This window comes from Battus philenor, unplaced genomic scaffold, assembly GCF_028537555.1.
Source record: "Battus philenor isolate CCGP_79_NKW_IND1 unplaced genomic scaffold, ilBatPhil1.0.hap1 SCAF_6, whole genome shotgun sequence".
Lineage (NCBI taxonomy): Eukaryota > Metazoa > Arthropoda > Insecta > Lepidoptera > Papilionidae > Battus > Battus philenor.
In genome coordinates this window covers 14,794,791-14,811,373 of record NW_027181726.1, presented here as the reverse complement: position 1 = coordinate 14,811,373, position 16,583 = coordinate 14,794,791, and the positions used below count along the sequence as shown (strand labels likewise).

Genomic DNA, 16,583 nt, shown 5'->3' with positions numbered 1-16,583 from the left:
TAATAAAGGTAAGCGGAGAAATGTCACAAGAATAAAACATTTTTCAGCTGCGTTTGAGCAGCTAACGTCATGATATAGATACACGCGTGTGACATTTGAAATGTCATTTTTCCCGCGAAATATTTAAATCTTGTAATATTTAATACACAGTGTTTTTATTAAAATAATTTATGATTCATTATGATTTTTTTTAAAAATTTGTTAATTATAATTGATATATTCTATAAAAGGAGTTTAGAAGATTTTTTAAAGTCAGATATTTAACGCGCGAAAATATGTGCGGTGAATATCATTTTGTACCAGTAATTTATATTTAATCTGCCGTTAGTTTTAGTTTTGTTACGTACTAAATTAAATGTAAAATAAGAAATTAGAGAATGGTCCCAGATTTTTTAAATAATACTGTAAAGACATTGTTCTTAATATTTTTGCATTTGTTTCTGAACCGTTAAATATGTCTATAACTATTGTGATGTAAGTAAAGTTTGAATTCATACGATATACGTAATTGTTTATTAATTATAAGGACAATAGTCACCACGTGTTCATTGTGGGTGACATCATCTAGAGCGTCCATAGCGCCTTTGCAAATATGTTATAAAGTTTTACAATTGTTCCTCTTAACCAGTGCCTATATAATAAATTGAAGTTTTGTTGACATAATGTCTGTCTTGCCATGCTTCATGTGGGGCCGTTCTTAAAATACGTCACCTGAAGTTTCACTTTTCTTTTGTGAACCCTTCTGAAAATATTACGTCACAAAAGCGACACACCTCTCATGATATTATTCATACAAACATGATAACTAAAATTAAATAAATCTATCAATAACTGAAATAAAATACCAAATGAATAAGTTATTTGTTGTTCAAATATGTTATGTCTCTTTATTATCTTGCAATAAATTTTAAAATTCTATTAAACAAAAAATTCTAAATCATATCATAGTGTGAAGGATTTGTAACTTAATATAAAGTAAAGCCTGAGAACAGATTGATAAAGTCTAAGAATAGAATAATAAAGTCTGAGAATAGATTAATAAAGCCTGAGAATAGAATAATAAAGCCTGAAAATGAATTGTTCAACAATTGTATAACCGATGTTGTGAAAGTAACAAAAAAAGAACCGTCCGAGTTTGTTGTGGGCTCTTCTTAGTTCATGCTGCGTTTGTAATCCTCGGAGAGCTCGGAGGAAGACACGATTACTACAGCTGAAACCATCATAGCGAACGTATTTTATGAATGGTCCCCCCCGTCTGTGGTACAGCTGGTGGGCGGTAGGCGGGGCATTAGGGCGCCCTCTTGCGGTGTCCGAGGTAGGTGCCGGAGAGAGCGAGCAGGCGGTAGCGCTGTCGCAGGTTGCGCGCGCGAACGTGAGCGGACGCTATCTCTGCGGTATAGGATCCAGGAAACCAGCCCGCCTCGCCGTCACGCGTCCTTTCCCCGTAGTACCAGCCTGTGGACACCCACACTTCAGTTACACATATTATTACAGTTATATATACATGTACATATGGCCGTGTTCCTCCGTAAGATATCTGAACATTTTTTACGGATATTTTTTTTGGAATCTGGCTAGGTACAGAAGGCGCCTAACCTAAGACCTTTTTTTAAGGTAGCAAAGCTAGGGTCTTTTGAGAGAGCTTCAACTTGAGCCGCTACTATTTCATCGGATTCAGAAGCGGATATGCTCTAAGATTACTTCACCGCACGTTTCATGGAGTAAAAAGAATTGAGAGCTCCCATAAGGGGACCTAGCCTTTGGGGATCCAGTTTTTTTTTCTTATTTGGCATCTCACTCGTCGGTAATTTATGGCGCAGACGCACAATCATGAACATTATATTAACGTAATTGGATCTCCAGTGTGCGCTAGTATATATATGATTTGTAAATATGATAAAAGTTCCAAATATAAATTTTATGTCATCATTTCAGTTTTATTTGAAATAATGTTGATCCCAGTCGCATGTATAAGTAAACAATCGCTTCTGAAATAAAAGTATCATGAGGCAATCTTCCAGTTCCGATATAGATCTTGGTCAAGCCATTGAACATGTTAACTTATTTAAATCAACTTAATTCACTAATGATCTTACCACGAGACATTAGGACCTCTATGTATCTTGTATACGAATTTTCTAAGTATTCTTAATTAATTGCTGTACTGTATTAAGTTTAACAGTGAGATTGACTATACATAAACATGTTACTTTGCTATTTAGATCAGGACATGTTTGGAACCTTCGTAATTGAAGTTGAAGTATGCCAGATGTGTATGAGTGTATTACCTTCGCTAGTCTTCCGCGTAACGTTGACGACGTCGCCCTCGGCGAGCGGCAGCTCGTCTGGCTGCGCGGGCGCATAAGCGTAGAGCGCTGCCACCTGCGGGCAGTCCCAGCCCGCGTACACCGCTTCCCCAGCACCTCCTTGCAGCGGCGCTAGCGCTTCGCCCCACCGCGATGCGTCCGTCTCGCTCGGACACGACATCACCTGTGCACAAACATTATTCGGTGATCTTTGGTTATAGAAGGGGTCTTGAAAAGAGTGACCTAAATAATTCGTAGCAAGCGTGGCGTAAGACTTTACTATAGTTTGGAAGTGAATAGGAAATCCGTAGACGAACGAAAGTATAGAACGAAATAGGCCAGCAGATTGGAAAGTTTAAGACGTGTTTGAAAAGTGAGAGAGTCAGAATGTGAGAGGGTTATGCTCGGTATTTCCCTACGAGATAGAAACAGGGATGAAAAGATCAATAGATAAATGAAAGCTCCGGCATAGGCCAGTGAATTAGTAAATATAAGTAGCAGTGGGCCCGCCGCATAGCGCCGGGGAAAGAACAAGAGTATAAACGCTGCCGTCGCATGCGTTAAGGACGGACTAATAGAACAGAGCTAATACTCCCCCCGTCTCGCGCATACCTAAGGCGTAGTACAGCGGTTTCGGTTAAACTATAATCAACCAGTATTTGTTTTTTTTTTGGTATTTTGTTGTACTACCCACAATATTACCCGGAACGCAGTGAAAAAGGTTTGAAAAACAAAAAGATAACAAAGAAAATTAATGATAATACTATGATATAGTCATATGTTGAACCAATATAAATAAGTATTTAGAATGTAACACAATGCCAAATAAATAAATACATGAATTGAAAACTTTGAAGTAGCAATTAAGAAGGAACGGTGAAGGATAAGAGGCAAGGAATGAAAGGTAAAGGACTGGATAAGAATGGAAGATATTGTGACGGATAAAAGAAGAACGAGTAAGAGATACTAAGAAGGCTATAAGTAGAGTAAGACAATGTACAATAGCGGGGGCCATTAAAGAAAAAAAAGACTCGGAGACAGTCTCGGGCTTAACATGTTGTTAATACTCTTTTAGAACAAGTTTGATCTACCGCAATAGTACTATTGGTTTAATTAGGACAATGGGTGGTAGCTCACCATCTCGATGGTGCGCGCGTCTCTGTTCTCGAGTAGGGTGAGGAGCAGAGCGTGTTTGGCAGCGAGCGGTGCAGTTTCTCCAGAGCACACCTCCAGCAGCGATCTCGCGCACCAGTCCACCGCCAAGAACGACTCCTCACTGTCAACACAACCCAAACACATCAGTTTACAACAGTTCACTTCTAAACACAGCTAATTTAATCGAAAAACTGAGGTCTTGAGTGGCGACCAGGAGCTGGTAGACATGGAGGGCAGGTCTACCACTAGGTAGACCAATGACACAGTCACATCCACGGGAAGTCGATAGATGCGGGCAGCGCAATATCGACCATTGCGGCTCATCGTATGACATTAATGAATGGATAAAAAGTTTTAATTACCCTTTCTTCTTGGTAATGACTAGAAGATCGTTGAAGAGGAACAGATGCAGCGGCACCTTGTGGAACTTCTTCCCGAAGGTCAACTTCAGCTCCTCCGCCTTCCATATCAGCTGAGTCATCTCGCCGGACCGCACTAGCCACCGCACCGGTCTGTGGTACATAGTGAAATGTTAATAGGGATAGAATTTCAGGTTGCATTATAAGGAAATTAAAAATTGACTAAACAGTAAGGTGATAAATTATGCGAAAACACTTTGGCCAGCAATGGGCCTCGATGATACAATGTTGTGTTAAACTGTCATACAAATATTGCCATTTTATACAGACCGAAGATTATTCTCGAACAATATATTTCCTTTGTAATTTTTTAATTTATTTTTTGTTATTTGCTTGGACGTTATAGGAGAGAATCGTTGGATTATATTAAGGCATGATTGTATTAGCTCTAGTTTAATAGTCTATTGTTTCAGTGAAAACTAAGAGTGATTTCAAATGTTGTATCATTTGCAGCAGTATGCATTTTTCCTAGCGATGTTATACAATCTTTATATCAAGTAATTTTAGAGTGTAGAATTAAATTGCGAGTGGGGATCGTGTGTACATGTAAGTGCCCCCCTCTCTCTCTCTCTCTCTGTCTCTCTCGGTACAGAGAGAAATGAAAATTATTTATTTTTCCATCTTTCCTTGTATTATATTATTTCTGTCTGCGTGTGTCTCTCGCTATTTATTTCTGTCTCTCTCTCTACATACGTGCGCATGTTTGTGAATGTGTTTGTGTGTGTGTGCGAAGTGTGGGTACTGACTTGCGATCGCGGCGCGAGCATGCGGGCCCGAGTAGCGGCGCGTCTTGCACGTGCGCCGGGAACTCTATAGCTCGCGCCAGCCGGAACATCTCCTCCACGCGCTCCGTGTTGCGCGCGCCCTCGTTGCACTGGGACACGAACTGTAAACCGACCATTGAGGGTTAACAGGGCTTCCTAACTCACAGCCCGTAAGAGAACATCCGAATAATTCATATACGCAGAATTTAATAAGAATTATTAAGTAAAATAAAAATTAATGTACAGATGTGTTGTTTAGCACAAAACTAAACTGTGTATCTTGTGTGTCGGAGAAGCAAGTAATTTTTATTAAAATCATAATAAAGCCGCGGAAACATTCATATTATAGAGATTTTAAAATTGCATTGTATATGCTAGTTTGACGTGTAGTAAGAGGGAGTGTCGTGTAGTAAGAGGGAATGATGTGTAGTAAGAGGGTGTGACGTGTAAGATGATGTAACTTGTAGTAGGAGGGTATGATGAGTAGTAAGAGGATGTGACGTGTAGTAAGAGGGTGTGACGTGAAGTAGGAGGGTATGACGTGTAATAAGATGGTGTGACGTGTAATAAGAGGGTGTGACGTGAAGTAGGAGGGTATGACGTGTAATAAGATGGTGTGACGTGTAGTAAGAGGGTGTGAGGTGTAGTAAGATGGTGTAAGGTGTAGTAAGAGGGTGTACTGACGTCATTGAGCGTGGCGAGCGCGAGCATGCAGCCGTCGTACTCCCGGTCCTGTGGCTGCAGGTTGCGCAGCACGGCGTCCAGCAGCAGCGGCAGCCGCGTCACGCGCTGCATGGGCAGCATCAGGAACGAGTGAAGGGACAGGCTTTGGCACGCTGGATGACTCTCCAGCCTGCACCAATTTCACAAAGTTTTTTACATACACACATTTCTTAGGAGATTCAATAAGACGAACTCTTGTCGATACTGAGCAACAATTTATTTAATTATTACTTAACGGGATATGCACTATATATCTTTTTATAAAATATAAACAATATTTACTTCCATACTATGGTTGTCTGTAAGAAATTACCACGTGTGATAAGACCGCCCATTGTTCTTTTCTGTATATTATTGTGAAACTATTTAAATGTATCCTAGTGTTTACAATAAAGAATATTTATTTTATTAATTTATAAAGAAACACAATACGCGTTCTCTAACATTTATAGTATAAAGGCGATGAATTGTTCCAAGATATATAATAATAATAATGAAGCCTTTAATTTCTTGTAGAAAGAAAAGTTACATAGTTATGATTTTTTTGTTTTACTGGCTTGTTTCTTTAATCTACAAGAACCCCTTCGTAGGTAAAAGCGTCCTGGAAAGATGCTCAGATTTCTCTGTCTTATGCTGTTTGTCTTGAGCTTGGACTTGCCGTTGTGCTAACATCGTCTGCTCATTCCTTTGACGTTTTCCTCCTCTGTCAGCCTTGCTATATGTTCGACTTACCTTCATTTCAGTTTTAGTGAGATAAGTCCAAGATATATACGGAAGTTTATTTATTTCATTTTTTCTACGAAGAAATCTATTTTAAATTATTACTACAGTAATAAAATTATTTATATTAAGCGATAGTTAAAAAAATATATTGCGGTAAAGTATTAATATAATTATGTTCTAGGAATAAACATGAATAAGCTCGGTTGTGGCAATCTTTCGCTTATGCATTTTTATTATTATTATTTACGTTCCCCTACCGTGATTGTGGTTCAAAATTTATTTATCATTTTCGAATTCTTCTATACTTTTCTTCTGTCCTTCACAATCTCTTTTTTCCTCGTTTATGCATTACAATGTTTATCGGCAGATATGATGATGATAATAAAAGAGGAGGAGGGTACCTCTTGAGGGCTGCAGCGAAGGCGGGTCGGTCTCTAAGCCGCTGCAGAGCTCGCACCATGAGCGCCTGGTTCTCGCAGTACTTGACGTACGTGTGGAAGCGAGCCTCAGCGTGCCGCCGCACGATGTCGCAGATGTCTTGCAGCAGTATGTTCTCCTGCCAGCACTTCTCCAGGTCAGTCATCAGTAGCTGCGAGCATTTGCGAACTGGAATAATGATAATGAGTTTTTATTTAGTTGCAGACGAATTGCCAAAGGAAACGTTCAGAAATCGTATGTCCGGTAGTTTTTTAAGTTCTAAGTAACACATTATTATATTGTACATTTCGGTATAAGTGCCCACAGAATCGGTACAACAATTTCAGAAGTAAGAAAAGGACCAATATTACTGCCAAACACAGAGTGTCAAACTAATCGGTGTATAACATAACTCCTGAAGATGCCCCGTGGAGGGGTGAAACACGTGTTGAGTGAATTAACGGTGGCAGTTATGTAATTCGCATTGTTTGTCGCATGCGCATTTATCAGCGGGCTGGCGGGCGGTGCACTTTGTTGCACGACTACCACTGCATGTGCGGAAGTGGCTAAATATTGGTTCTTTTTTACTTAGGATGGACTTCCGCAAGGTTTGACAAATATATAAAAAAATGATATATGTATATTAAGATTATTCTAGTAAAATGAGGTTATTTTAATATTACAAACAGACATTCCAATTCTCTTTATGATTAACTATATTAGTTCAGTAGATATATTGCATTGTATTTTAGCTTAACTGGAAAGTTATTTTTATTACAAAGGTTACGTTTCTTACCTGGCAATATTGTAGCGAAGAGGGTATCCCAGTCGTGTGGCGGCAGTATATGCGGATCACGGAAAGCCGGGTGCGAAATAAAATGTGCTTCCAGTACGTTCAAGGAGTTCAGGTAAGACGCCTCCGACGTCAGCACCTCGAACTTCGCCTCCTGGAGTCTCTTTTGCGCTGGCGCCAGTGAACCTGGATCAAGTTATGTTAAAATATAATATAAAAATCACACATGTGGAATCCCCTTAATGTTTTATAATCTATCACAATAAACAGAAAATAGGGGACGTAAGAGAACGCAGCCTAAAGAGAAAAGATGAATGTTATCACAAAATTTTTTAACATAACTTTTTTTTAACATAGCGCTACTCTTTTATAATTAGTAGTGTTTATTTGACTATTTGGTACATGTATGTATTAAAAAAAAATATGTGACGTCTGTGGTGTGTTTGCAAGACACCGTGAAAAACAGTTTCGACTGCAAAACGTATTTATTAAATTCTGTTGTAATAAGCGGATTCGACGGAAAAGAATATTTAATAAAATGACGCCAAACATTATTGGACTCTCGTTTGCAAAATTCAATACGCATATTAGAAATAAATGGACGGAAAAACCTTATTATTCAATAAACGAATTTTTAAATGAAAATCCGTGGCAGTGATGTCGCCTGATTATTTTCATTTCATTAAGGCTATATCTGATCACTCTATTATAAATGTATAAACCTGTGTCGTTCGACTACTAAAAGATGTTTTGTGGTGGAGCTTCTTTTCCACAACTATAACACCTTGCGAAGCAGAGTCAAAAATAAAATAGATTTAAAAGAATAATAATAAGTTGCAGATATAGATCGAAGAATATTACAACGAAAAAAAAAACATGAAATGCTACAAGTTATTTCTTGTATGAAATCTATGGGGGAGGCCTGTGTCCAGTAGTGGACGTCATCTGGCTTATGATAAGGCACTGTAGTGCATTTTACAGATTTAACAGTTTTTAAGAGTTGATGGAGTACTTACTGAGGACTGCAGAGTTGAGGACCTCGGGGACTTCGCACCAGAGAGTGCGCGCGGGTCCTCGAGGCGCCACCAGCGCCATTGCGGAGGGGCGGGCCTGCGCGGCGCTCGCTTCGTACCCGTCAGAGTCTGAATCTCCGCTCTCTCGGCACGCCGACTGTAAAGTAAACACCTGTTACTACCAGAACATGAAAATATCATCGTGTTAGTGACGCCCATTGCATCGCAACCCCCCTCCCCCACTCCAAAGATTGCCACGATGACGAGTATCCAGTGAGTTTTAGCCTCAATATCTTGACTCCACCTTGTGGCATCCCAATTGACAGTATTATACATATTCAATTCATATTTTCCTTTACTTCTTACCATCTGCTCTAGACCGTAGGGTGGATTATGACTGTCTTTTCTCGAAGGAAACAATATACCAACAATGACAACATTACAACGTTAGCCCCAACATAATTAACAGACGATCATAAAAAGTACTGTCATGTGAATTTTATCTTTAGAGAGCATTACAACGGAAAAAAAAATAAAACGTTACAATACAATTTATGACTCGTCTGTACCTACATCCGCGCCGCGAGTAATTAACAAATTTACACGCAATTGTACACCGACGCTTTGTTGTGTTTATTGTTTTTATTATTCTAATTAACCGCTAAAATTAATATGACCTTCATTTGCCCTTGATATTGATCTCAACCGAGGGTACACGTGAAATAGATATACACGCATACCCTGCTGTTATTTCGAAAATGTTTATTATTGCTTATTTCAGTTTTAATTTCTCTGACAAATATTTATCTTTAAATGCTTTTATTAATTGTGTATATAAAGTATATTTTTGAAGTTTCATATAGAGTATCCGGAGACAGAATTTAGATTTCAAATACATATAAAAAAGGGCTGATTTTTTAAAGAAAAATATATCGTCTAAATCAGTGATTCCCAAAGTAGTCTATATCGACTCCTAGGGGTCTATGACAACCTGCAAGGGGTTTTTACGTCAGCGAAAAAAAATTTGGAGGTCCATGAAATGAAAATGGGGGTCCACGATGGTGGATCTCAACACATACACTGATAGTACCTATTTGCAGCCCATGGTCGTTGGGGCCGGAATGTTCTCGACTGACGACTACGAGCCGGTAGACGAAATGTGGGAAGGCTTCCCACTGGGTGGACCAACGGCATAGTTAAAATCGTGGGATGTTACTGGATGCAAACAACACAGTACCAGTCATCGTGATGAACTTTGGGGAAGGTCTATGCCTTGCAGGGGGCGTCTGAAAAGCAGAAGTAGCCAGCCAGCACCAGTTCAGTTGGATATAACAACCAAATAAGCACGTATAGAATTGTAATTTTGACAGATAAGATTTGATATCTCAATGTTTTTTTTTATTTAATTCGCGACTTGAAAGCCTTCTTTCAACATTGATTTAGTCATTTAAATGTTCGTTATATTTTTTTTTAAATGACGCGCAATTGACAGTGAATTCCCGCCATTTCTGACGCAATAAAAGCTATTGCGGTTTGTTTGTCGCGTTCAAGTTAAAGCGAATTTACGATAACGATTCCTTGAACAGCGAGTAACGTGACGCTAAAGAAATGATGAATAAAGCGGTTTTCAATGATCGCTAGTGGAATAAAAAGAGATATAAATGAATTATTGTGTCCGGCTTGTGAATTGGCCCATGGGATAAAAGTTTGGTTTTATACTAAGACATCTCGGTTGTTCAGTACCCGGCGATAAATATTGCACATCGACCTTTGGAAAGAGACAATTGTCTGTCGCACGAACGACAACGACTGACAAAACGTCACATAGGTTGTGTGGAACAGAGAAAGTGCTCTAAGACGCCGAAATTAGCCGATTTTCTGTTTTCAAAGGTCGATGTGTCGATGTCGAAGTTACATGCATATACACTTTATCAGATATAGCCTAAATGAAGTCAAAATAATCAAAGGATATCACTGCAAAGGATTATTGTCATTTAATAAATATTCGTTTATTTATTAATAAGTCTTTTCCGTCAATATATTTTTAACATGCTTTTTAATTTTGTAAATGGTATTCCAATAATATTTTGCAGCATTTCATTAAAAATCTGATTCCGTTTATTACAATTGACTTAAAGATTACGGACTACGGATTTTATATAAACAATAAATTATTTTATTGATACCAAAACATATAAGAATTGCGTGTATTTTAAAATGTAAACCAAAAATAGTATATAAACGGGTAATTGAACGGCTTTATTGATGTTGTTAAGATAATAATCATTGTGTGGACGCACGGAGATGATATAATCGAGTATGTCAAGGTTATAACAAATCGTGTCTACGTAACGTGGGCGCGGCCCAGAAGTGGGCACGAGTGAGGACGCGCAGAATTCTACTGTACGATGTATTATTAATGCTACATTTTTTTTACTAAAACGTATATTATATAATATAACTTTATTTGTTTATTTATGTTTAATAAATACTTCTCGTACAATTAATGTGTAACGGCGAAAAAAAGAAAAAAAGTAATATAAAAATAATCAATACAATAAAAAACATCTTATATCTATCTTAATGGCTACTATTAACTTTAATTATATGTAAATATACCAATAAATATATGTATATTTAAATATCTTCATATACTATTAATATACATAATAAATAATAAAATCTAATTATCGTGATGATTGTGTGAGCTTGTCAAGCAACAGCTTTCGAATCTTCACTTTAAAGGCGCAAATTCCAGATCATCCTAATATCGGTGGTGGTGGGGAGGAGCGCGTTCCAGAGAAGAATAGGTTGTATTGCGAAAGAGGAGTGAGTAAAGTCGGTACTATAGGAGGACATCAATCAATATGAATTGATTTTTTTCTATTGTCTATGGTGCGCAAAAAATTTGAATTAAAAACTAAATAATCGTAAAGGCATATCCATATTATAACATCGCACCATTTAATTCCTATCATAAATTTAGTCTTCACTGACCAAAATGTTACTTTTATTCGCTAAAAACTCAAATAACATATCAGTGATAAGCTATAAAGGATGTCCGCAGTCGTGAAAATATATTTAATCAACATGGCGTATGAATAATCTATAATTGTAAATGGATTTTTAGAATTTATGATAAGCGTATATGATTCGTTTGAATTATTACTTGCAAATTGATTTGTATAACTTGGGTTAAAAATATTGAAGTCATAATCAAAGGTAGAAAGGTTGCGTAGGAAAAGTCTACCTAATAGATCTTTTGGGTGGATCTTAGTAACAAAATAAAAGGAGATCCGTAAATATGATTTTGCCAATGTATTATGTCACGCTGTTTCTTACAAGTGCGCGCCTATCAGAGATCAAATCCATGTCTCTCAAGTTCACAATCTTATGTTGTACATAAAAGTACCCTCTCTATACAGTATTTCCGTGTAATAGTGTGAAATACTTTGTGATATCTATGTGTGTATACGTATGTACTAACAAATTTATTTTTTAACTAGTTACCTAATCTTTCTACCCTTATTTATATATCTGTGGCAGTCCAAAAGAAAACATATTAGGGGGATCGGAAAATAATGTTACTTAAGTTGAATTCACACGATTACATTTTTAACAAGTTTTTATTTTTGATGAACAATATATTCTCCTACGTTAGCAGCAACCTTTTGCCATCTAGTATACACATTTTCAATGCCGAGGCGGTAAAATCAATCGGTTTTTCTGTAAAACATGTCGACAGAAACGACATTAGTTTCCGGTCCGCCTAATAAAACCTTTGTTAGGCCGATCACTTTATTTCTAACTGTGCTCGCGGCTTAGTTCGCGTGGAATTTTACAAAAAAATTATTCATTTTTTTTTCGTTTCATCAGCTACCTGCCAGTATAAGTCTTGTCAAAATCGGTCAACCTACTTTACAGAATAGCCGGAACAAACACAGACAAAACTTTAAAAAAATCTTATTTTGATGTATGTACCGTATATTCTTACCGTATATTATAATTCTTAAGCATGTAGTAAAAAGCGAATGTTGTAATATAACAAATAGATATTCAATTTTATTTATTTGTATAGATTAACAAAAATAAGTTATCTATTTCGCAAGCTGCAAGATTTTTGTAATAATGTATTATATATATACATATGTATGTATTATATTTATATACAATTGACATGTTTAACGTCAAGGTCACGTGTGGACCACACAATTATTATGGTTTCTATGGAAAAAGAATAGCACCATTATGGCTCTTTTTGGAAAGTCGTAATAGGCGGTTAATACGACAATATCCTCTACAGTTTCTTAACGTGGGGCCCGCGCACCGTAGGGGGTCAATTTTATTGTTAAGGGAAGAAATTCGAAAATGGACATGACACGAATTTAACTCTTTCGCTTTATAAAAATCTCTATGTTACATAGGGGTGCGTGAGATTCTTAAAAAACCTAAGGAGGAGCATGGCACATAAAAGGTGGAAAAATACTGCTCTTCTGTCTGATATCGCGTAAGAGGCGAAACTGATAATAGGACAGCGGGCAAGTAATTCGACAATTCAATCGCTATTTATAGCATGAAGCGACTAAATAAGCCCTAGAAGTGTGAGAGTGGATGGACGATACGAACCTTCTCCATGATTTAGTAAAAATATTAAAAAAAATTACATTGGAAGAATTATACTAGTAGTTCTCGATTTTTGCGGTTTGCAGCAATTTTGACGATTTTTTATTATTTATACGTTCGTATATGTGCTTGTTCTGTATGTGTTCGTACGTACCTCAACTTTAGCCGCGTTGTAAAACTGGTAGAGGGGCTCGTGCGTGAACAGCGAGTGTGGCAGCGGCGACGCCGGGTGGGACCCGGACGACGCTCCCGACGACGACGAGATGTTACCAGCCTGGTACAGACCTGCTTCCGCGTACCTATACACACGCAAGCTTTATATATTGATATCCCATGTAAATATGCTATATTACCTATAACTAGGGGTACGGAAATTTCGTATTTACGAAATAGATGCGAATAAATGCGAAAATTACTCATAAATGCGAATAAATGCGAAATGTATGGTATTTTTCTTTTTTCCAAGGTCTTCCTCAAAATGAGCTAATTGATGAATATGCACACTGTCATAGGCTAATTATTTGGTCCATTAAAATAAATAAAAACCCCAATGTGCAGGACATATTGTTGGCCGTCAAATGCAACTTTTCGTTTTTTTGCTAAAGCAGCATTACATAGTGCAATTAACAGCGTGGACGCTTAACGCTTCTTCTGCATATAAAATCTCGTCGTACAGACCAAAAAACGACGTTTAAAAAGTCGAATCTTTATTTTTTACAATGTTATCTTTTAATTAATTAAAACTGTTCGATGTTAAGACTTGTACTTTAAAATTTTGTTAAATTTTACTTTCATATTTAGCAATAAAATTACTAAACAAAAATTTTTGTTTAATAAATGCCTAATTTACCCAAATTTAATAATTTTAAAGTATAAATGCGAAATTTATGCGAAATTTGCAAATTTTGAAAAATATAAATGCGAAATTGGTGATTTTTTTTTGCGAAAATTCCGTACCTCTACCTATAACATATCGCAAAGAATCATTAAGAAATATGCGAGATAAATATTGCTAGTGTTGTACACATCTTTAAACAGTTAACTGTGATAGACGAGTATACTCGTCACGACAAGTGGTACGATTTCGTGTATTGATGAGTATACTCGTCATGCGTATAAAATACTGATTATTGGCTATTTAAAATGCAATTTTGGAGCTAGAATTTTTAATCGTTATAATGCTTAATTGTACCATTTTATTGCAAATGTATCTGGTGTGCTTATAAACATATAAACAAACTGTTGCGTTTACTTGCTCTTTGTGACCCGAAGACGTACAGATGGACATCAAAATCAATTTTAAAATAACTATATTATATAAGAAAATTACAATCATCTACAATCAGCAGTTTAAAATGAAGTTTGCGCTTGTTCGTAAAGCGCCACCTACCCAGAAGAAGTGACAAGAAATAACAAACATCTTTAATCACAGGTTGACAAGAACTTTACGACCTTTAGATATTTGCATACATCCCCGATAAGGAAATTAAATGTAAATGAGTTGATACCTTGAGAGCTTGAAAGGAAAACTAGGGGACAATCGCAAAGTATGTTTATAATGTTTTTTTAAATCCTTGCTTTGTTTGTCATATGTCTTTAATAAAGGTCAATTGTCTAAGAAATCAAATTTTTAGTTTTAACAATTTCTTTCGCATAAAGCTAAATGATCGTGCAAAATATTTTTAATTTGTCTTCCAATGTCACAGCGTGTTCAAACTTGTTAGTAAGTAAGTTTTAGAAGTCGATGTTGAAAGATGTCCTTGATACGGATTAGTATGACCACGTTTGAGATCATTAAACCAGTCGTAACTAGCCTGAGGAGCTGCATCATTTCTAACCCAAGGTTATCAAAATATGTTGTCGATTTAAACCACAAACAAAATCTTAAAAAAAATACAAAGAAAATTTTTACGGGTAAAATCCATAATGACCCTGAAACAATTTTTATGTTTCCGCCATTTTGTAAAATTAAAAACTTTAAACCAAATTTAAACCACATTCAATACAAAAAAAATTTAACACAAAAAAAATTTAAACCACAAACAAAATCTTAAAAAATATACAAAGAAAATTTTTACGGGTAACATCCATAATGACGCTAAAAAATCTTTAAGTTTCCGCCATTTTGTGAAATTAAATGGCAATGATTAGCAAAGAGTTCTATTTTCAAATTTACAAATTACTTTTTTAATTATATTTTTAAAATGGCCAGTTATAAAATTTTTAGTATCAATCATAATTTTAAGTAATTTTTATAGTTCGAAATAAATTTATATGTACTTCAAGCGACAATAAAGAGATGAACATCGATAGAGTGTTAGTAGATCTTACATAACCTACTCTTCCCAGAGGAGCTTATATCCTTAGTAATAACTTCCCTTCGAAATCCAAAACAGCCTTAAAAAAATACAGAGGCATCTTAATTTACTATGATCTAACTAGACAAATGGATTGAAAATCGTGAGTCACTGTTTCCTTAACGCATATAGATAAACCTAAGTTGTATGATATGTTAACTGTAATTTTAAATTTAACTGTTGAACGAGTAAAGAGAATTGACCAATCTGCAACCATTTTCATAGTCCAATTTAAAATGTAAAATATTCTGCCTAGATACCATTGCCAACCTTCAAAATCTGTAAAAAAATTCAAACGTGGGTAATGTTTGACTTGAGTTTTTAGGGTATCAAGCGATTGTAGTTGATTTAAGCGATTGTCGGATCATTGTCACGATTTAAAGTTAATTTGCTTTAACGTAAGTACTGTGGACTTAAAAGTCGAAGTTTTATTTCACATAATTAAAAAAAAAACGTTTGCTGAGGTGTGACGTTTGCAATTGTGCTTGTAAAAGCCACTACTGTATTTAAATACAAGTAATACAGTACCCGGCGATAAATATTGCACATCGACCTTTGGAAAGAGACAATCGGCTAATTTCGTAGAGCATTATCTCTGTCCTACACTACCTATGTGACGTTTTGTCAGTCGTGCGACAGAGATAACGCTCTACGAAACCGAAATTAGCCGATTGTCTCTTTCCAAAGGTCGATATGTGCAATATTTATCATCGGGTATTGTACGTCTCTTCATTCATTCCCTTACAATTTTAAAAAGCTTTTGAAAACATTATACAAAAGAAAGACTATACTATTTGCCTAAGGTAGAATGAATGGCGCAAGATCTTTTTTTTAATAGCCTTTGTTATCGGGGTCCATTAAATAATCGATGTTTTTTGGGACAGGAACTTTATTTAACAATATTTTTTTTGTTGTCACTATTAATTTTCTTTTTCCTGTCTAAACCTACACAATTTCTATTGCTACATTCTCTTTCATTCATCACATTCTCTTTTGTTCTCTTCATTTAAAGGTAAAAGATTTAGAGGTCGAACAGTTTTGCGATGGTCGGATCAATTGAAAAATTTCACCGCTACAACCTTGAATCTTCGCTTTGTGCTTAAGTAAGATATGATTAAGTAATCAATGAAAGCCATCTAATGATCCTCAATTTAAGTGTTCTGTCAAGAGCACTCGACGAAGATAAAATTTTTTTAATGTTTTTACACTACAATGCAATGAAAACGTGACGTTTGTAACCATGAAAAATGTATTAAATATGACAAATTAATAATTAGTTGCGGCATTTAA

At 36.2% G+C, this 16,583-nt stretch overlaps 1 protein-coding gene across 1 annotated transcript in view; it reads right to left on the bottom strand.

Annotated features, from left to right (window-relative positions):
* Positions 1–804: 804 nt before the first annotated feature.
* The window catches only part of LOC137930386 (rho guanine nucleotide exchange factor 15-like), a 41,968-nt gene continuing 26,189 nt past the window's right edge, over positions 805–16,583 (bottom strand). Inside the window, exons 8-17 of the mRNA XM_068773627.1 lie at positions 13,091–13,235; positions 8,317–8,470; positions 7,304–7,486; positions 6,492–6,696; positions 5,329–5,497; positions 4,627–4,766; positions 3,824–3,973; positions 3,444–3,582; positions 2,289–2,490; positions 805–1,455 (exon numbers count right to left, since the gene is read on the bottom strand). Coding sequence (XP_068629728.1) covers positions 1,289–1,455; positions 2,289–2,490; positions 3,444–3,582; positions 3,824–3,973; positions 4,627–4,766; positions 5,329–5,497; positions 6,492–6,696; positions 7,304–7,486; positions 8,317–8,470; positions 13,091–13,235 — 1,654 coding nt within the window. The 3' untranslated portion in view covers positions 805–1,288. The remainder of the gene's footprint in view (positions 1,456–2,288; positions 2,491–3,443; positions 3,583–3,823; positions 3,974–4,626; positions 4,767–5,328; positions 5,498–6,491; positions 6,697–7,303; positions 7,487–8,316; positions 8,471–13,090; positions 13,236–16,583) is intronic.